The 22,172-nt window shown below is 40.2% G+C and overlaps 2 protein-coding genes across 3 annotated transcripts; one reads left to right on the top strand and one right to left on the bottom strand.

The window, feature by feature from the left end:
• Positions 1 to 5,503: 5,503 nt before the first annotated feature.
• Positions 5,504 to 14,487, bottom strand: si:dkeyp-66d1.7 (myeloid-associated differentiation marker homolog). Of its 2 annotated transcripts, none has more exons than XM_037085130.1 (2): positions 13,967 to 14,487; positions 5,504 to 8,411 (listed from the first exon to the last, which is right to left on the bottom strand). In XM_037085130.1, the coding sequence occupies exon 2, from the start codon at positions 8,325 to 8,327 to the stop codon at positions 7,446 to 7,448; it is 882 nt and encodes a 293-aa protein (XP_036941025.1). In that variant the 5' UTR covers positions 8,328 to 8,411; positions 13,967 to 14,487; the 3' UTR covers positions 5,504 to 7,445. The 2 variants fall into 2 exon arrangements, with proteins under 2 accessions (XP_036941025.1, XP_036941024.1); XM_037085129.1 differs by lacking the exon at positions 13,967 to 14,487 and adding an exon at positions 12,610 to 12,948.
• Positions 14,488 to 16,101: 1,614 nt separating this feature from the next.
• pex19 (peroxisomal biogenesis factor 19) lies at positions 16,102 to 21,603 on the top strand. The gene is made up of 8 exons (XM_037085077.1): positions 16,102 to 16,252; positions 17,566 to 17,654; positions 17,935 to 18,097; positions 18,200 to 18,285; positions 18,376 to 18,552; positions 18,641 to 18,811; positions 19,043 to 19,087; positions 20,095 to 21,603. Exons 1-8 carry the CDS (start codon positions 16,189 to 16,191, stop codon positions 20,179 to 20,181), a joined length of 882 nt encoding a protein of 293 aa, XP_036940972.1. The 5' UTR covers positions 16,102 to 16,188; the 3' UTR covers positions 20,182 to 21,603.
• Positions 21,604 to 22,172: the final 569 nt, after the last annotated feature.

Raw genomic sequence — 22,172 nt, 5'->3', positions numbered from 1 at the left:
TAAAAAATTACTCGGAAAGTAAAGTTGCCCATACGAATGGCACTCAAGTGAAGGTCTTACAGAATGTTATATTAAATGAACTTAAGTAACAAAAGTCCAAGTAAAGGGAAATTATACATACTATATACTCAGGCATGGGGAGTACCGCAATACAAGTAACAGGATAATGTAACTATTCCATTAAAGTTGCAGAAAAAGATGTAATCAGACTAAAGATACATTGAGCAAAAAAGGGATTACAAACAAGTGAATTATTTACTTGTCTGGAACACTTCACTCACTGGACATCACTCTGGTCTTGAGTCTAAATACATGAGCATGTATTCTTACAACAGACCAACTCATTATTAAGTTTAAATAAAACTTGTGATATTTATTTTCTCTCCTCCCTCTGCATATGTTTGGTGTTGAGGTAAATACCAGAAAGTAATCAAGTTACATTACTTTAAATGGGTTTTTCATTGTGATACCTGGATTATGTTTTAACTGGTAATTAGCAATGATGGATACGTTTACTCAAGTACTGTAGTTTAGTACAACTTTGAGGTACTCTTTATGTTACCTTATACTTCTATTCCACTTTATTTGGAGGCAGTATTGTACTTTTTACTGTACCACATTTATTTGATAACTTTAGTCACTAGTTATTTTCTTATCTTCTGATACTCCAGTACATGTCAGATCCAATACTTCAGGACTTTTACTCAATTACTATTTGTATGGGTGACTTTCACTCATACTAATGTAATAGTTCAACATGATATCGTTACTTTTGCTCAAGTCAAGTGTGCCTTTTGGGTACTTTTTAAAACACTGGTAATTAGTAACTGAATATGAGTACATGTTTAAAGAAACCCCCCAGCCTTTTGTATATCAGGGGGCGGCTTGGTCAATTATTAGATCCAATATTCATCCTCGTACATTCAACAAATTAACAGTCGTCTACAGTTGTCTCACCTAATAGTACACAAATTTATAGAAACAATAAAAACTAAACTAAAATACTAATCCTAAACCCTGGTGTGAACTAATAAGCACTGGTTTTCTATCACTCGCAAAAAACTTGAAATAAATTAATTTGCCCCAAACGCTTCAGTCACAGCTATGTGTCTGTGCTGGTTCGAGGTTAAACCACGTTTTCCAAGTCTCATAAATTCTGTCATAGTCAGCAGCAGTGTAGTCCATTCTGTCTCAATACACAACTTTATCTGTATTTTCCCAGACTATGAACAGACGGGCAGGGTCACCCTGGTTTACAGCTGCTGACTGACGTCATGAAACCCTGCTCCAAGAAACACTGCTTCAACTTGTTTTTCATGTCTCGATTCAAGAATCAGGCATAGTACATACAAAAGGAAGGCTTTATCCTGCCTTAAGCCCTGATTGTTTCACACATCATATCTTCTTCTTCTACACACCCCGTGAGAGACACCAGGGGGAGGTATAATCTCAAACATCAGGCAGTGAGCTCTCTGAGTCAGCCTGAGTGACACACACAGGTTCATGAAGAAGCAGCCAAGTGGACCATTAATGGAAATGCCTCCTTTGGATCATAAACAGCTGATGTGATAACAGAATGACCATTAGTGCAAAATCTTCCCTCCATCACTGGTAAGATAGAGCCCCTATAGACAAGCCAACTATAGGATCACTGAGGTATGTCAGGCTGCTGCTGCTGCCTGCTGTTGTGCGACTTAATGACAGTGGGTGATGGTCACAAAGTACATTTAGGCAACTTGTGTGCAAGTACTGTAGCTACTTTTTGTGCCACTGCTGCAGGGGCTACAGGGGCACAAGTGATTTTATTGTGTATGATAACATTAAACATTGCATTATTTTCAAAAGGACTTTTTTGCTGGAAAGTATTCTCAATTAAATGCCCTTTTTGAGATGTGAGCATCAGAAACGCACAGTTTCATTCACCTCAAGTTTTTGAATTAACATCTGGTATGTTAATAAACCCAAATTATTAGACCTGTTTCATAGTTTGATACCATTACAGCTAGGTTAAGTGAGAAAATATGTTTTTTATTTGTGGGTACTCTATGACACTAGCCCCTCATAGTACCCATACTAATGGCTGACAAATGCCAATGTAAGCACAAATGTGCACAACTTTTTGTGTTTGTATTCCAACTTGCAGTATTTCACTCATCATGTGCTTCTGTACTGTTGCTGACCAGAATCTTACTGAGGAAAGTGATTTTTAAACATTAGCTGTAAGTCTGCCTGCACAGTCCTTGCTCTCAGTATTATGTTACACAACAGATGTAGGAGACAGGATGGACAACACAGACGAATCACATTAAAGTAATTTACTGCATGTTTGTTGGGCCACTCGGGAAACAATCTGCAGCATTCACCGACGGATGAGGGTTATTCTAGGGCTTTTTATTATTCTAGGGTTTAGGACTAAACTTTCACAAAATTTGTCAGGCTCACAAAAGACAGATTTTAAGGAACTGTGTCGTGCCCAGGGTTATATATATATATATATTAGGCTTACTACAACTTATTTGTGTAACAGCCATTTTCCTCCAACGTTGGAGGCTTGAATCCTGGGATAATGCTGCTGTGTTCCAGGATGCAAGTCACATATAAGTAGGCAATTTGACAAATTGTTCATTATCATTTTACATATTCTCAATGTGAATACTCTGCAGTATTTCAAGGTAAAACAGCATATTCGACAACTCATTACCAGATATTGGCATTCAGCAACTTCCCAGCTAACATTACAGTTTGATTACATCATCCATGATTAATTTTCACTTTTCCTAATTGAACTGCATCAAAACAGTACAAAATAGTATCAAACAGCAGCTAATGTTAGCGGTTGTTTCACGGAAGAGAATTGGTTATCAATTGTTTTACCTTGAAATATGGTCCAGATTAAACTTTCTAATGTCTTTACAGTTGTTAATCCACCAGGAGCTAGTGAAATGATAACAATTTGTCAGATTGCCTATGTTTATATGACCCTAGAAGCACAGCATTACAACTCCTGAGTGTGAGGTCAGAGAAAAATGGCCGCTGTGGGAATGTGTGAATTGGGGAAAGAGAGCTGAAGCCACGCACCCTCCGGTTTGCCCCATGGGATCATATTTCAGAAAACTTTTGTATGGTTATGAAAGGAGAGAGACAAATGATCCTTTGATCCCGCTTGAATTGCATCATGAATCAAAATCACTGATGCAACTGTTGTCTGTGCAGTCTTTACTTATATTTCATTAGTTTGATGACAAACTGTGACTGTCGTGTCTTGGAAAAAATAACTCTTAAACTGACAGACAGCAAATGTGTACTTCATGACAATTCAAAAAGGTATAAACTATAATAATTTGTCTCTCTCCGTTCACAGCCATACAAAGTTTTTCTGAAATAAGGTCTAATGGGACTTTGGCTCTTCATTGCGTACAACAGGCGCAGGAACTTCCTTCTAATGTTGCAGTGAAGTTGCATAGCAACCATCACAAAGGAAATGACTGCACCTGGCCAAGAAATAGTCCCCCACATGACCCCTTCTATAAAACCACAAATAGCTGTTTATATATATATATATATAAATATATGCTGACACTTAAGTATAAAAGTTCCCCTTTGTAACCCGTGCAAACCAAGAGGTCTTGTACTGTAATGAATAAATGATCATACACTCAAGTCTCAGCAGAGAGTCAGAGTATGTGCACAAATGTGTTTAAGTAAAATGAGCATATTAGGAAACAACTCATTAAAATGACGTCAGTTGCTGCTTTAAACAGCCAGCGCAGCTGTTTACCCAATAGACTCTCCTGGCTGTAAAGGAAAAGGTGCATCCAGACTCGATCTCAGCAGAGAGCTACAAGCTGTATCTGCAGGAGAGAAGGTGAAGGAATGTCGGGCCTTTCCAACCACTCATCATGTCCTTGTGTCTATTTCAATTAGCCGCATGTTGTTTTGGTTTAGTATTGTCTTGTCACTCAAGTGTGCCTGTTGTGACACACTAGACTCTTGGCTGTCTTGAGAGCAACACATCCGCTTACGGAGTGGAAACCCGATGCTGCGTTCGTCTGTGGCCTCTTTCATTTGAGATTGCATCAAGCTATTGTGGTGCCGATGACTTACACTCTTTGTTCTTTTTATGGGTCAGAGTGGGAAGGCCAAGAATGAATTTAGATACCGAAGCAGAGTATCACATCAACAACAGTATACATCACAGATAAATTGTCTCCATGTTTGCAAATACACATAACAATTTTCAATATAAGCATAATTGTATGTATTTTATGAGCAAGGTACTTAAAAAAACACTCAATCTAATACTGATTAAGGTGTGAGATCCGTTATCCCTTCTTCTGTCTCCTCTTCTTCTTCTTCTGTCTTTGATTTTATAACACTTTTTTTGAATATTTGTGATAAAAATATGAACATCTGCAATTGTAAATGTTAGTCATGGAACACTAACTCCTTACTTTCCAGTGTCTGACCTTGCTATTGTAGTAGCCATGTTCCCATGCTGATGGATACAACCCTTCCTTAACCAAAATAAACTTCATGTCATGTCATTGTGACGGAGCAGGGCGTCGTTGCCGTCTCCTTTCCTGGCCGTAGATTTATAGGTGACTGAAATGTTTACTCCGTCCCACTCTGCTCCTCAGAAGCAGTAGTCAGTAGTAGCTCCTGACAGTCGAGACTCTCTAGTTCTAAGACACTCGAGCCCCAGCAGGCTGCACTGGGATCTGCAGCTGGAGGGAATGTGTCACTGAAGGGTGGAGGTGGGGAAACGAGAGATAAAGTAAACAGGGAAATATAAATAATGTGCACAGAGCCAATGCTGATTTACATTCCGCTTACTTTCACTTCAAACAATTGGCCTTGCTCTTTTCTAAGTAAATTCATTTGTATCACTTGTGAAAGCTGTTGCCGAATGTATATGTCAGAATTACAGACAGCTTTCAAATCTGTATCAAGTCAAAGTGATTCACAACTTCAACCTCAATGTGATTTTTCCGGTCAGGGTTTACCAAAGTCAGTGAGGTTCATCCTCTGGGGGAGCACAAATTAAATGTAATGGCAATCCCACCACTAAACACGAACGTCAACCTCATGGTGACACTTCAAAACATCATCTGGGAACTATGAATATTTGGGTCAATTCATGAAAAAGAGGTTGAGAAAAATGTAATTAGATACATGAAAAGTTCGAGTATCCCCAGCTCATCGGGATTTATCCTCTGGGTACCATGAATATCTAGATCTTTGATATCTCCACAGTTTTATGGCAATCCATCCAGTAGTTCTCAAGAAGTTTCACTTTAAAATAAAAACGTTAGCCTGGGCTAAGTGGCACTGGAAGAAAAGTCGGGGATGAACAAAGTCAATGCAATTCATCATCTGTGGAGCAAGAATTAACTTAATGTAATGGCAATTCAAAGTGGTGGACAAACTGATGTAAACTGATAAGAATGGGTAATATGGCACCTTCAACCAAACCCAAACCCAAAATAATGCAAGCACACTTATATCTGTTTACCATGGGGTTTTATTGAAACACTGGATTACGTTTTCCTACAATACTGTGGTATGCACACTAGGAACGCGAAGAGTGGAATACAAAAAAGTTGAAGAATATAGCACGAATGACATGTATTTTTTATGACAGCAGTGCAAAACCAATAAACCCAATCGATAATGTGCATGAATTTATTTTTTGTGGAGTTTGTTAAATAGATCCTTTTATATTTGGAGACAACAAAAAATTAAACAGACATTGAAAATACTAACATTAAGTGCACTTTTAAGATACTTTTTCTTTAGTCCACAATCTTGCACAATGTTCTTCCCACATATATATTCTTGCCACTGATTGTAGCTTGCAGATACAGATACACATTTATCATAACAGGAGCAAAAAGCCAGCCTAGCATTAATCTTAACATCATGGAAGGTATGCTGCACTACTTCAAGTCTTAAAACATTGGAGCTGTATAAAAATGACAAACGACAAATGATACAATCTGATCAGCTGCTTTACATACAGTTGGGAAACACAACAATCAATTCCTTTACTGAAATATTAAATTTAACTTTCTTTAACTTTCATGGATCTCCAATCATATGGCATCAAAAAGTATTTTCTCCAACTGCTGACCAAACCTTTGCTCCATACAGCTAATGTTCCTAATTTTTCAAAATTTTGTCTTTAGTTAAAGCAGTTAAAAACAGAAAGACTGCTAGGCAGTCTTTTTATACCTGACATCAAATTGACGACGAACCCATTCCCCAGAAAAATGTTAGCTGAGTACAAAACCACAGATAAGTTAAAACTTTATGTTGCAACTACTGTTGTTTTAGGGGAAAATGTCTATTTCTGTCTTGTCACAACGCTGTGATTATAGTTAGGTTACATTTAGGCACAAAAAACACTTGTTAAGTGTTAGGAAAACATCATGGTTTGGCTTAAAAAAAAAAACTTTTTTCATCACCACCAAAATGGCTGGAAATTTCCCCAAAGACTCAAACTCTGGTCGACCGTTGCAGTGGTTATTGACATGATGTATCTGATTTAAATGTTGACCTTGGACGTATCTGTGGCTTGCAGAAATGTTAAATGCAAACATTAAATTCTGGTGACTGGGCTGTGGAAACAAACTTAAGGCAGAACACTGACATATACTTTACACACACAAAAAAAAGAACAAAAACACAACAATAAGCCGCCGTTTTCTTTGGTTTTTCTTCATCTGTCATTACAGACTATGTTTACATGCACACATATCTTGGGCGTTAGCTTGTGTCCTTGTTAGATAATTCTTGTAAGAGCTTACTCTTTTCAAGATCATAAACATCTCTGTACACATGAAACATTCTTGTATTCGGAGTATTAGAATTGGTCATGATCTGCCATTAAAACTGTGAAATGTCTCGGGTAATATCAGCATGTTCCAGTAATCACATTCAGGTCTCTCAAATTCCAAGATAATGAGCTTTCCAGGTCACTGGACCCAAGGTTTGACATTTACCTGGTCCAACACACGAACAGAAAGCCTCAGTAATTTAAGGGAATATTGTTGTACGCGTAAACATAGCCATTGACCTCCACCTCTTCCCTGTCTTGCTGCAGTTCTCAGGCTAGCAGTATGCTTTACACAAAATCAAATTTGGCAGGTTTGCAGAGGCAGAACTGTGAGTTTGGGGCTAGAAAACACTAGATTACACTACATACTTATCCCATTTTGTAAAATCAGATCTTTTAATTTCCTTACTACAATAAACTATACTAGTGGTGACTATTCTACAGTTTGCTCCCATCATGATCCACAAGCTTCTCCACACTGGACGGATGCCATTGAACAAACGCACCAGAGTTGTGTTCGCTCGCAGCACTGTATTTGACAGCCTTTGAGAACATGCCAAATTAAATTTTATCTGGAGCATACTGCTGGCCTAACACCCTGTCTCTTCCCTCAAGCACTGACAAACACCAGGCGGGTGGAGTAGATCAGGTCGGCCAGGTAGAGGACGAAATTGACAGCAGTGAGCACGGCAACCGCCATGTTCTTATCCCACACACACAACCCCACTGTGCTGCTGCAAGAGTAGGGCCTACTTTTAGATCCGCCATGCTTGGGGTCAAAGTTGAAGATGGGCCAGATGATGGTCGCTGACAGATAGAGGACCACCGCCAGCAGGGCGTAGGCAGACAGGAAGCGGGCAAACGGGAAGGGGAGGCAACCTGTGCACTCGCCGATACATAGCATGATGATGGCCGCCGACAGGATGAAGCAGATGCAGTAGACGGCCATGCAGTACTTGAGCGCGTCATGATGGTCGTACAGCACGGGGTCGCTGACGAAGACAAAGATGATGCAGGCGATAAAAGTCTCGCAGACTTTCAGCAGGCCGGGGGCTGTGGCCATGTAGCCGGCCACCTCACCTGGACGCGCCTTGCTGATGCTCACCTCGCTCATGTAGGCGATGGTGGCCAGGCAGGAGAAGACGGTTGACACAATGCGGTAGTCGCGGACTTCACTTGGGCCCATGGAGCCTTTGAGGTAGTACAGGGGGAAGATGATGGAGGCGGACAGGCAGAGCAGGGCGGCATAGCAGGCGAAGGTGATGGGGAAGTTCTTCCAGGAAACAGGAGCTCTGGCCTCAAGACCAAACAGCTCCACCAGGATGACGAGCAGAGTCCCGGCGAAACTGAAGGCCCAGCAGAAGATGCACCAGTCTCCAGTGCCGTGGAAAAGCCTGCCACCATGTACGGCGACGGAGAAGGCCACGCAGGAGAAGACCATGGCTGCCAACCGCGTCCATAGGAGGGGGCTGGAGTGGAGCACTATAGCCATGACGCGAGATCTAGTCGGTGATGAGACAAGTTGAAAATGTTCCTCAGATTTTTACCATCAGCCACTCAGGGAAGGCAGGGAAAACTGTAAGAAGAGAAGACAGTGAAAAGGATCAGTAAGCAGGATTTCTGCAGAGTTTATGTCACTTCCAACGCTGTAAGGTATAAGATACGACCACGTGAGGGCAACAGTTTGGATCCATGCCCAAACAGGCTATGTACTCCTACACACCATTTTCTCAAATACACAATGCTGTCATTGTTTTTTCCATGAATGGTTGAAACAACAAGTGAGACCATGAATACACAGGCTACAGATAATGACGCCACTGTGGTCACATTTACATCAGGTCTAATCATCTGCTGAACGCTCCCCTATTCTTCTGCCTTGTATAAAACTCCAGACTGCTTTCTCAACAGCATTCCTGCGACGAGGACAGACTGTTACACTCGGACATTCCTCCAGGCTCGAGTCCTCGGTGACGGGTGTGGCCCCGCAACCTCCAGCGACCCTACAGTGTGTCTGTCATCATGCTCTAAACATGGCCCTCTTTACATGATCCACTCCCAGCAACCCTATCTACACTGCAAACATACTGTATCCCAAAACTGAGCAAGGCTCTGAAAGGCGTGCTAGTAGCCCTTCAGTTCAGATATTTGTTCAAGGAAGCTGCATTTTCAAGGCCCTGAACGCTACATTTTCTCCATCAAATTCTTTTATGAGGGAAAGGGTTGTATCTGAGCGCACATTTTTCTGCCATAGTTAATGCAGTCTTGGTTGTTTCCCATGTTTGCAGATTTTTCTGTCATTTAAAGTGATTTAGAGTTAATTAAACTGTTGATAAATAATACCTAGAGAAGTTTTATTTCAAACTTTCACATTTGAATGTTTCATAATATTTATTATCATTGAAAGTAGGAAATAAAAGAAGCGATAAAAGTTTAGCCTCAGAGCCCTGTCTGCAAAATCATGAATTAATTTCTTGGTGTCTTGCATAGCCTGCTAACTAATGTTAGCTTCTCTTCCTAGCTTAGTGGCTAGTAGCCTCTTCAGAGGTTTAAACAGGTGTAAGGGCTGTTAGCAGTGAGAGCACCTTTGGATGCATCTGGGCCCAGGCTTAGTTATTAAACTCTCAATAAATGATACTTAGATGTGTTTTATTTCAAACTTAGGTTTGATTGTTTAGTAAGTAATATTTAATGCAATATATGTCCTGCCTCGCCTATAAGAAAAAAAACATTTTGAAAAATGTAATGGGAGCCTAAGTGGAAAAATAATCCACGGTTACATATGATTGCTAACATTAGCTAACATTAGCCACCATAAGTTACTAATCATAGGCCACCAAACCAAAAAAAGTAAGGCTACGGCAACAAAACCGCTGAGTCACTATATTGGATTGAGTAGATGTGTGTTTTTATCGCCAATAATCTACTTTGGACCCATGCAAAGCTGTAACCAAGCATTTTTGCTTGATAAATAACTTTTTCCATTGCATCATCCAAACTGTTTGTGATCAGCTTAGGAATTATTTGACATTTCTCAGCTCCTGTTGTGCTTATGTTTGCTGGCAACCTTGTTTTGTTGCTCTCTCAAATTTGTCTGTGACTGTAAGATCTCAACTCGAGGTTTCATTACCCAACTGATGGCTGATGTCATGATGTCAGAGGACCCTGGAGAGATCCGGTGTGACATGGGTGCATTTTAACTGCACCTAGTGCAGAGTAGTGAAGGGTTTTTCCAGTCAATGCAAATTACTCAACAGAACCCTTGCTGTGCAGCTGCATCACGCCGTGATCTAATGAGGATACTGCCATTATCCTCTTCCTCCTCTACCTCGTCTTCATCTGGAGTCCTACTGAATGTTAGTGCATGATGGTGTCTATATAAAGAAGCTCTTGCTGACTGATCGTGAGGGACGTATACTGATGACAGCTGATGTTTGTTGATGAACGTATTGTGACACCAAACTCAACACTGGTGAGATTTTTCGCTGCTTACTCATCTGCATTCAGAGAGGCAAAGATTTAAGCCTTAAAGAGATATTTTCACAGTGTAGAAACCCCCTGGCCACACCAGCTGTCCTCCCTTCCATCCCTCCTGACACCCATCACCCACTTGGCTCCAGAAAGCGCTTCATTCCCTGTTCACAGTTTACACAGAGAGACAGTTATAAACAAGGAGAACGGGCCTGTTTACATCAGCTCCATTAGACACCTATTAAAGAGTCAAGGGGTGGGGAGGCGAGAAAAGCTCAACTGGTGGCTTGGTTTGAAAAGAAAAGACACAGAAATGGAAAAAGACACCCCTTACACTCCTGCAGGATGACTCACATGAAGCCAGGGGGGAGTAGAGGGGAGTGAAAAAGAAAAAAAAACAAAAAAAGAGGGAGAAACACGGGGGAAGCCCTGTGCCTCGACCACAGAAGGACACATAGTTTAAACACAGTGATGGAGTGGAATAGCAGCAGAGTGAGTCACCACACGGGCCCCCTCTCTTTCACCACTCCTCCCTTGTCTCCCTTATTTCTTGTAAGATTTTCCAATTCACTGATGTGTTCCAGATGTGCTGCCGTCTGGCTGCTGCCGAACAACTGGTAACTTTGTCATTTCTGCCAACTTATTTCCTCTCCTCATAGCCTAATTTGGCAGCCACTCCCTTTTTTTTTCCATCAGTCATCCACTCCTTCTCTCCTCCCACCTCAGAACTCCCACCCCAGCTTTAAAGTCAGGGTACCAATTATGCTTCATGTAAACCACTCAAAATAAACGTATACCGGAGGGTCGTAATGGAAAAATCAATCCTGCCACTCCCGCTGCCGCCATTAACTTTGCCGCTTATGGAATCAAGTCAGGAAAGAAATAGGAGAGGAAAATGGAAGAGGAATGAAACAAAAAAATAAAGCACAAGAGCCCAGTGTGGAAAAAAAGAAAAAGTCCTTTCACAGCCCAGTTTGGAAAACACGACAGGATCACACAAATGTGGGGGCACTTCCCCAAGTGTGGCTGAAAATAGGTCCCCGCATCAGGCCTGCAGCAGGATGTGACACCATCTTCGTGCTCCCCTGCACAGTCACTTTTCACACACACACACACACACACACACACACACACACACACACACACACACACACACACACACACACACACACACACAAACAAACATCCTAAAGACAGAGATGTTCAGGATGAGTGTTCATCTCAGGCCGAAAGGTCATGTGTGCTGCTTGTTTGGTTGTCATGACACAACATCGCTAACTCGATTTCACCCATAATCCACTTACAGGGGATTCATGGGTTGAAGCACAGGGCGAGCTCTGTTGGCAAACCTCCCCGGTCTGTTGTTTCGAAGGCAAAAATGACAGAATTCTTGAACACAAAACAAAAAGGCCAAGTATTTGGCATTTTCCCCCAGACTCGAGAAACAATCTGACACAGCATGTGTGACCATCACAAGACACCAAACTCTCCCATGAAACGGATGATTTTTCAAGGGTCATCACCTTTCTTCAGGCCAGACCGACCCACCACACCTACTCAGCCGGGAGGACACAGCTCTGCATTTAAATGACAAACAATGGGGAACTTGTTGGCGGGAATCTAAATCAGTGTCTTCAGCATATAATTCAGGCATGTTCGCCGCACAGAAAGAGAGAGTAAAAGTCCTCATAACACACTGTGTGTGTCGCTGTGACAGCTGCTGCAGAGGTTCATTCATTGACAGTGGAAGTGGGTGTGCCACCAGCCGCACCCAGCTCACACCACACCGCCACACTACAGACTAGTAAATGAAAACTGACAAAGAAAAAACCAACAAAAACAACCAGACAAAAACATGTCCACAAACTGCTTTTTTTTAAGGAAGCTGGACAGATTTTTTTTTCAAACACTAAGCAATTCAAGAATTACACAAAACACTATCACATGAAATACTAAAAAGTATAAAAGAAAAAATAAATAGTTGCTACAAACTCCTCAAGGAGCAACTTATAACAACTTTAGTCCTCTTTGAGATTTACTTTATTTTAAATCCGCTTTTTAAAAATATATTCCAGCTCGTTTCAAATGTCAAAATAAAAGCTCAAATTTATTTATAAAAACTGTGAAAATTGACTCTAACATACAAAATGTACCTGCTGACTGTATCACATTCTTCACATGAGGCATGCAGGTAATCACGATGCAACAAGTTGCAGCTGGGTTTAGGTCTTTCCCTCGCACAAGCTCGGCTCGTAGGACAATTCTTCACCACATGAAGTCAACTTTATGTAAGAGCTGGTTACCTTTTCTGATGCTCGGCTGCGGACAGTCTCTGTTCTCTGGGACATCCAGCGGTGGAGAGTCGTGGAGTGAAACTCCCCAGCTCTCAGACTTGATTTAGCAGCTCAGAGGAGCAGCTCCCCGCCCAGCAAACCAAATTAGGCATCAAATGTCTGCACCGTTATTCACATCTGTCTCAACTCTCCTCCTCCTGCTCGTGCTCCAGCCCGGGGCACACACCCAGTGTATCCACAAGTTCACCCCCGTTGAAAATAAATAAATAAATAAATAAAAAGTCGTATTTCTTGATCGGTTTGCAACATGATCAATGGCAGCATCGCGAAAAGCAATAGAAAAATAAATAAATAAATAAATCTAACGCTACATGTATGTTGTTTTTACTAAATCGCAGCTGTAATTGATGATGATTATTTCCCGTATCCAACAAACAACATACTTTTGTTAAGTAGAGATCTCTAATACTAGAGAAATAAGATTTTAAGATTTAAGTTTTTTTTCATCCAATGCGATTGGAGACAAAAAAAAGAGTTGTTTTTCAGAATAATTCAGTGATAATATAAACAAGTTGTGTTAAAACTAATGTTTACTTTATAAATGTCCAAAATGTTTTCATGTTAATTCAATGATGGAGGTACATCTACTCGAATACTGTACGTAAGTACAATTGCTAGGTAATTGTGCTCTGGTTGACTATTTCCCTTTCCTGCACCTATATACGTACTTCCACTGACCACTGTAGCTTTTACTCCACTTACTTTTATTAGCCTACTAGTTACTAAAAAGATTACACGCTGCATCAGAGCCATATGCAGCTCATCTTTAAATACATTTAATCTTCGATCAGATTAAAACAACAACAACAACAACAACAACAAAGAACAAAGAAACACCGATTCTGAAAATGAGAAAAATGTTGAATATCAGATCTGGACTGGTCAGACAACACGGAGGCCCTACAGGGAGGGACAGGAGGCTCAGATCTGTGTGATGGTCTTCGCAGCAGTGGGGGGGCTCTTTCATATCAGCGATCAGACTTGACAACATCACCTCCACAGCTCCCAACACCTCCTTTCTCCACTGATGAAGCACCCACCCACACACTTCATGCCACAGTGATTTTTTATTTATTTATTTATTTAATTTTTTTTGCACAGGCACATGTATGACATATTGCACAAGTTACCTATTTACAAGGACAATTACCGTATATAGCATGTTTATCTTGATTCTAGTAGTTTGTATTATACTTTCTATTCGTTTGTTATCTAATTCGTTCCAACATCTCTTAATCATTGTCTCTATCTTTTTCGACTTAAACTAGGCTACTTGTGCGCTACTATCTCTGTGCTGTTGTGTTACCTGCGAATGTTTCCCATGGGGAAGTACATTCCATTATCCAATACTTTAACCTATTCGTATGGTGACTACTAATATTTCGACACGACTATCGGCTCACTGGGACCTGGAAACCCCCCGCTTCACTGCTCGTTATGAAAATATGGTCATCTTTATTTTACCCCCCTCTCCGGCAGCGTTGCTATGGACACGGCGACACGGATAACGCTACATATTCGTCATCGCTGTTCGCTGAATCATCCCGCTTTGTGACATTATTTGTACGCGTTGCCCAGCGACCGCAGCTGTAACCCTGGCAACCACTTTGTATTTACCCAGATGCGATATCGTCACGTTAACTGGCCCTGTTCGAGGGACAGACACGGAGGGAAATCCGCCATCACATGCACATTTTTCAAGATTGCTACCTTTACATTAGTAAAAGTTCTTTGTTACGATGGAAAGTTCAAAATGACACTTCAGCACGGATGTATTCAGCATCAAAATGCAATTTAACAACCTAAGTACTTATTTAGCTACACATGTCATTTCCTAATGATAAATAAAAGACTTCAACTGATTGCTGGGTGTGGTTTTGCGTATCTATAACAATACTTAATAATTTAATAATAATAATAATAATAATAATAATAATAATAATAATAATAATAATAATAATAATAATAATAATAATAATAATCTATTAGTTAATTGTATATCAAGGCTATGTATAATTCTGACCATGCAAAGTTACTTCTAACTGAGTCACCAGCGTACTGGAGTCAAATGTACAGTATTTGCCTCTAAATAATAGCAGTACCCAAAATACCCAAAAGTCATACCTGAGTAAATGTAAAGGTAAATTATACCTTTATTTACACGTATGTAACTATTGTATACTGTGGGTTGACTGATTATTGGCCAGGTCAATTATCTGATCCAATATTCAGCATTTTTCTGATGATCTGAAACAGTGCTTTTTTTTTCTTTCAAAAAAAAAAAAAATCTTATTGTTGATCAAATACTTTGGCTCTGATACAGCGTGCAGCAAATAAAGTTATCAAATAAATGTAGTGGACCTTGACCCTCATGCAATTGATAAAAAAAAGAAAATACTAATTTAGTACAAAGATGCTCCATTTAAAAAATGCTACATATTAATCTTATTTTCAGCTTTCACTGGATTGCTTTTTTCAAACACTATCAGTCCTGATAACGGCTACCAAATATTACTTCATTTTTAGGATTTTAACCCTTTAAATACCAGTTTGCTTACAGGGTGTCCTTTTCAAATGAGAAAAAACCCACACACAAACATGTTATTTTTCACGTACTTTATATATAATATTTCTATGGCAGTTTGACAAGGAACCACCTTTTTATTGTGGCCTATGATCAGTCGCATGATGGTTTTCATTAAGGGGCAAAGCCCCCTATAGAACAAAAGGGAAATAGCATGTGTGTGGCATACAGGCAAAAATACAGGTAAAGTGCCCATCAAGAAAAAAAATAGTATTATGAATGACAGAAAGAATACCAGAAAACCTGGGATACACGATGCTGTCGTGACAGTGGGTTGAAAAAAACCCAACAGTTTTAATTGTGCATAATATGTCCAACAAAAAAAGCTGTATGTCTGTGACATAAACAGTGTGTTGCATATATTTAAAAGAAAAACAGCTGACAGACACCTTTGCCCAAATGTATGCAATATGCATAACAACAGCCAAGATGATTTAAAAATGAAAGTTAAAAAAAACATCAAATGTATCAACAGTTGCATGAGGGTTAAAATATGCACAAGTAAGGAATTTAAGGAAATATACAATTTCTGGCTTGGCTGGTGTTTCTATGATAACTCCCTTAAGACAAATATCTGTTAATCTTACTTAGGATGTAAATGCAGGGAAGGTTTAAATTAATAAACATACTATTTACCCATAATGATTACAAAGTTTACCATGTCATATTCATGTTAGAGGTTATGAAACTTGATTTTGGTTTCAAACTAGCTGTGAACAATTCACCAAAATTGGTCGTGGGTGACCCTGAACAGCACTGGTCAACCTCAAACCAACATGTCAGCAGCTGTGCAAATGAGTCCACAAGATGGCGCCCGATCTCAACTCGTTCTGACGTAATAGTTTCCGCGACATTTTTTTTTTTTCACAGCAGGGACGTCAATTTTCGGAGACGTGCTGCTCGGTGGCTGTCTGGGCTGTTTGGTTTTTGGAGAAGGTAACATCATGGCGTCGGGTGCTGGAGAGCCGTCCGCTGGACACGATGCGGAATTGGATGAATTATTGGACAGTAAGTTGACATTAAGTCTTTACACAGACCCTCGTTTTATCCAGAACGGGACTTTCTCGTGACACTCGGCCCCGGACCCCCGTTTTCTCTCTCTGTGTCAGGGGTTAACTAGCTTGTGTGCTCATGGGACCTCCCGCTTGGCTCCCAGATATCGATACTGTATCGCTGACAATCGGACCAGTTGGTCGAATCAATCGCTAAATCTATGAAATGAGAGTTTCCATTGTATCTAACTGTATGACTGTATGCTTCTGTTGTTAGCTAGATTAGCTGTGATCCAGAATAACAGGCGGCTTTCAAACATTATGTCTTTGCCCTTGAATAGGATGTTGATAGACAGTTGTCGTTAGATGCAATTTAATTAAAACCTGGTGATGTAAGATGGCTGCGGGACTGCCAGTGACGGTATTGTCTCTGCCGCAAGCCTTTTGTTGGATGTATGTTCGGCTCAGGTGATGGTGTTTACTAGCTGTGAACATGTTCCTGTAATTTCCACACAGCTCTCTCAGGCATGCGGTCAGCTGCCAGTTTATTAGCTCAACCTGCTTGAAAAAATGCAGTCCAACACAAATTCCTACCATAAAACAAACAACAACAACAACAACAACAAAAAACATCTACATCAATCTAAGCTATCTAATAATGTTAAGTTTTTGTTGAAACTATGTGGAAAGATGTTGGTTAAGCATCATTTTGCTTTATTTGCTTTAGAGGCAGTTGTTTTTGGTGCTGTGGACTTGTATGTTGTATTGGATATGAATTAGAGGTCCATCCTATATGTTTCAATAAGGATAAATTAAGTATTGGTACAACACTGTATATTTCTAAAAGCACTACAACCTATAGACTCCAGATTAACCATAAAGCTGAATCAGCACCTCAGTACAACAAAGTATAAACTTAATTACATTAAAGTTTGGCAGCTACGGTTTTTAGTTGGTTTAGTTGTACCTTTTTTAAAAACTAGCAAATGAGTGTTTTAAAAAATTGCCATGTCCCACTTTAAGTAATAATATTAAAGATTAGATTCATTTTTAGCTTAAACATAAACAGAACAACAAAATGATTGCTCCAAAGCAAACACGTTACACAACACCTGTAAAGAAAATGCAATATTGACCCTTTGGACTAAATAAAATATGCTGCATGAGCTATTTAGAGACATTTGCAGCGCATTTAATGTCGCTCTTTCAGCCGGGGCTTAAACTCATACATGAATAAATAGATAATGGCCGAATTGTAACATTTCTGTTGTTAAAATACTCGTTTAAAAGTCGACTGGAATGGCTCTAATTTCATCCCTTTTTCTTAAGGTGCGTTGGACGACTTTGACAAGGCAGCAGCCCCTCCAGCTCCAGAACCTGCCGCTGCTTCCTCCTCAGCCAGCAGTGGTGCAGAGAAGGTCTTTTTGTGTTATTTGTTTTAAGTGGTCCTTGACTTTTTGCTCTATTTTCTTAGTGTTTATGACTTGTTTGCTTTTGTTGCTAGCTTAACAGGTTGTTGACTGTTTAACTCGCAGACCCCACACTAAAGGTTCACTGGCCACCAAAAAGTACTTTCTCAGTAGGCTTTTGGAGTACTTATTATGACCAAGCAACCAAATCTGGGACAAGAAATGCCCAGCAGACACGGTGGAAGGTGTCTAGAATGCACTTAACATGTTTCCCAATTACCCTTTGTAGCCACCTCTGCTTGAAGACAGCAAACTCTTTGAGACTCTCTTCGAGGGAGACATGGCCACCCAAGCTAAGGAGGAGTGGGAGAAGGCCATGACTGAGCTGGCCCAGGAGGAGCCGGAATTACTGCAGCACTTCCAAAAGTTGTCAGAGGCTGCAGGAAAAGTTGGTAAGGCCGACAACTCTCAATGTCTGTGGTTTTGATGTGTTCCTCTGCTTGCTGTTCCTGTAGCCTGAATATTGTGTGTGTGTGTGTGTGTATTCTGTATAGGCACTGACACTGCCTCCCAACAAGAATTCACCTCCTGTCTTAAAGAAACCCTCCGTGGCCTGGCCAAAAATGCAGACAACCTGCAGGTGGGTAAAGTCCGACTCAATCAGTTGTTGCGAAACTTTTCCGAGCAATGCAAACATAGAGCAGTTTCCAATGGTATTGTTCTCCTACAGTCTACAGGACTAGCTGGAGATGACCTTGTCAAGGCGTTAGAAGGCCTGGGCTTGGAAGAGGGTGGTGAAGGAGGAGGTGGTGATGAGGGGAACATCCTGCCCATCATGCAGTCCATCATGCAGAACCTTCTCTCCAAGGAAGTGCTTTATCCATCTCTCAAAGAGATCACTGCTAAGGTCTGCATCTGTTTTTTTAGTATCTTTTATCATGTAGTCTGTAGTTCTGCCACAAAGTGAGTCTCATCAATGTCTCTCACACTCACAGTACCCAGAATGGTTGGATTCCAACAAGCCAAGCCTCAGTCAGGAGGACTACCAGCGCTATGAGCAGCAGGCCAAAATCATGGGAGAGATCTGCACCCACTTTGAGAGGGAGGAACAGGGGGCAGCAGATAAAGACAACAACTTCGAGAGCATCATGGAATTGATGCAAAAGGTAGACACACCCTGCATTTGACTTCTTGGTTATTTACATCTTGAATATTTCAGTTGTGAATCAGTGTTCAATCATTACTTAAATAGCTCCCACTGCAAGATGAAACACCTACACTAACATTGGCATTGGCTAGTATAGGTCACAGACTGTTGTATTTTTGACTTTGATGTAAATAAATTTTGGCTTGCTAAGAATGAAACTCATCACAGATTATAATGCTTTTACTTACAGTTGCAAGACCTCGGCCAACCTCCCAAAGAGCTAGCTGGTGATGCGGTAAGTTTTTAGTCAACAATGTATCATATAAAGCACTCTCTGTCATTAATTTACATACTGCTTTTGCAATGACAAAATAGCATTTGATTTCCAATCAATAATTAATTCCCTTCCCTGCACTTTTGCCGAACAAATTGTCCTTGATTTCAGAGTTTAAGACAGTGAACCTGATTGTACCATGAAGTCCCTCTGAGTGTTTCAAACTCTGACACTAGAGGAGAGGTGCATAAATACATTTATGGAGCTAAACAACACCAAAAGGTGTCAGGAATCTGCATAGTTTTTTATTAGGAATTGTGGTGGAAATTTCTGTCAATAAAAGAGTAAAGTTAGATCTGTCTTTTCGGTAAGTTTAATCCAACCATCTGCAGATGGACTCACCACACAGTCAAATTCATGAGCTGAGTGAATGAGCCCAGAGTAAAGGGGTGTTCACAATTTTATACAGATATCAACAAGGTCAGGGGAAGAGACAAGCACTCTCAGTGCCAGCAGTGATTAAGCTACACACATACGTACATACAGCTATCCCAATCAGACAGGCTTCTCATCGACATAAGACATAAAGTTAAAACTTCATGACACATGACCTGGGACTCTGTGTGAAGCATAAAATTATCAGACATAAAACATGAGACAAGACGGCAACTTTCTATCTGAGTTTTGGCTGGTTCGTGACTCTATTACAATCATATAGGGCAGAGGTTAGGTGTTCATACATTTGATTCAACAAAATAGTTCAAAATTCATCAACCCATAATGAAAAGGAATTTTTCCATCACAGTATCTTACAGATTGCCAGTATGGACTAGGTCCAGCTTGACTTGGCAATCAGTCCGGATGTGGACCAGAGTCTGGACTTTGAGAAGCCCTGTTTTAAAGGATATGGAAAAATACCTGACAGTTCACAAATGTATTAAGTGTGTTGGTGTATATATAGTAATGTCTCCTGCCAGTCCTCTTGCTTAAAGATGACCGCAGTCTTCCTGTTTCTTCTTCCCCTCCAGCCTCCAGGCTTTAACTTTGACATGGAGTCCCTCAATCTCCCAGGAGGCCCTGGGGCTGGGGCAGCAGAGCAGTGCTCCATCATGTGATGAGGTAGCGGTGCGATCCATCAGAAGCACTGAGGCCAGAGGGGTCACTCTGTGTGTATCAGCGACAGGCAGGGTGTGAAGGAGTGTGAAGCGATGGTCAGACAGGAGCCGTCGACGCTGCTCTCCGTCATGATGGTGTGTGGATGCAGAAACAACAGGAGGAAGCACGAAAACCAACAGGAACCACACATACAAACACACTCTCGTCTGTCTAAAATCACTGAGCGCACAACTGAGAACATTTTAACATCTCTGCATTAGTTTGTCAGTGGTTGCCATAGCTCCTTCAAGATTTACTTTTAATAGCATTCCTTTAAAAATAAATTACCACTGCCTTTGTCCATGTTGTTTTTACAATGCTGTTTAGGCTCATGGTAAAATCTATGAAACCACTTCACGGGTATAAACAGTGCCTTTGCAAAATGACTTTTAAGTTAATATTTTAGGTCTCATCACAAGGTGTTGGTATCATTCAGCTTAGCACTTATAATGATAATTTTATGGTGTGAATTTGCAATATCACTCCAAGTTAGTGGTGATTCTTTGGTACTTCATGAAATACACACTTCTGGTTGTGTACAGGAATGAATTAACAAGTTAATTGGCTATTAACCTGAAGGAAAAGTGGAAAAACATGAGTGCACATTTGTTAATAATTTGAAGATTTAAAAATACTGTAGAGGATTTAACATGTCATGAAAAGCACCTACTGTAATTCAGCCAACTAATCTAATAAGGCTAATTCCCCCGACTGTCATCCCCCATACCCAGGTGTTCATTTGAAGTGATTGAGATATTGATTCCCGGATGCCTTTGCTGTGGTTACAATGGTCATTATAGTGTAGAGTAACTGTGCAAAGTGCTTCCCCTGTGATTCCCAGTATTTTTAATGTGCAGAGCGATGCTTTCTTTGGTTTGAGGTCCGTGCTGGGAAAAAAAACAAACAAACACTTTCACAAGTGATAACATGACCGTATATCCTGGATCCTCAATAAAAAGTACATTAGGTTCTTTCCGGAACGGGTTACAGGCAGAGTAAGAGGAGAGAAACATGTCTATAATTAATGGGTAACACATCAACAGCCTGATGTTAGCACATTTAGGTTGTGGTTGGTGGGTTTGTTTACCCCAGCAGCCACTTTTTATTATCAGCTGCTATTGCCAGAGGACAATTATGGCCCCCCTCGCTGAGCCTGTAGAGAGAGGTCTAGAAATCCCACGACCATCAGCTCATCAATAACTGTATAAAGAAGGGGTACTGTGAAAGGATTCAGTCAGCCGTGCACTGGGAGGGGTGCAAACTATTCAACTCTCAGGGCGGCTGAAAACATGCCCAGAGCACTGTTAAAAAATGCAACCGGTTATTTGACACTATTATGTTTTGTAAATATATAAAAAATAAAATGATGATATAATGCAATACTTCATTGTTGTTATTGTGGTTTATGAGTCATCATTGCTTTCACATTAGTAGTAGTGAGTGAGAAAATATAAATACATTGATTTGAGTGCTGCTTGAGTATGTAGATTTTATGATATTTTCTGTATTTATGAGACATCTTAGTAGTTACATTGCAGATTAAGCTTTAACATTGAAGTATAATTATCTGAGAAGATATGATGTATTGCTCTATTTTGCTTGCTCTTTATCTTATTTGTAATGCCAAAAAGCACTTTGAGATGCATTTTATGTATGAAAGTTGCTATATGAATAAAGTTATTATTATTATTATTATTATTATTATTATTATTAAACAAAACTATCCAGTGGTGTATATTAAGATTCAAACTTATTGGTCATTACAACTGTAAGAAGTACACTTAAAATAGTATTTTATGTCAGAAGAACATAAAACTGCCATAATCAAACAAAACATAACACAAAAATCTGAAGCATGGGTGTGCGTCAGACCCGAGTGCAATGAAATGAATATATGTTCTACATTAGAGCATAAAGCAGGGTAAAAATATAAAACAACATTTATCTTTGC

The sequence above is a fragment of the Acanthopagrus latus genome, chromosome 21 (genome assembly GCF_904848185.1).
Source record: "Acanthopagrus latus isolate v.2019 chromosome 21, fAcaLat1.1, whole genome shotgun sequence".
Classification (NCBI taxonomy): domain Eukaryota; kingdom Metazoa; phylum Chordata; class Actinopteri; order Spariformes; family Sparidae; genus Acanthopagrus; species Acanthopagrus latus.
Note: the sequence above shows the minus strand (reverse complement) of the source record. Positions and strands in the feature narration are given on the sequence as shown.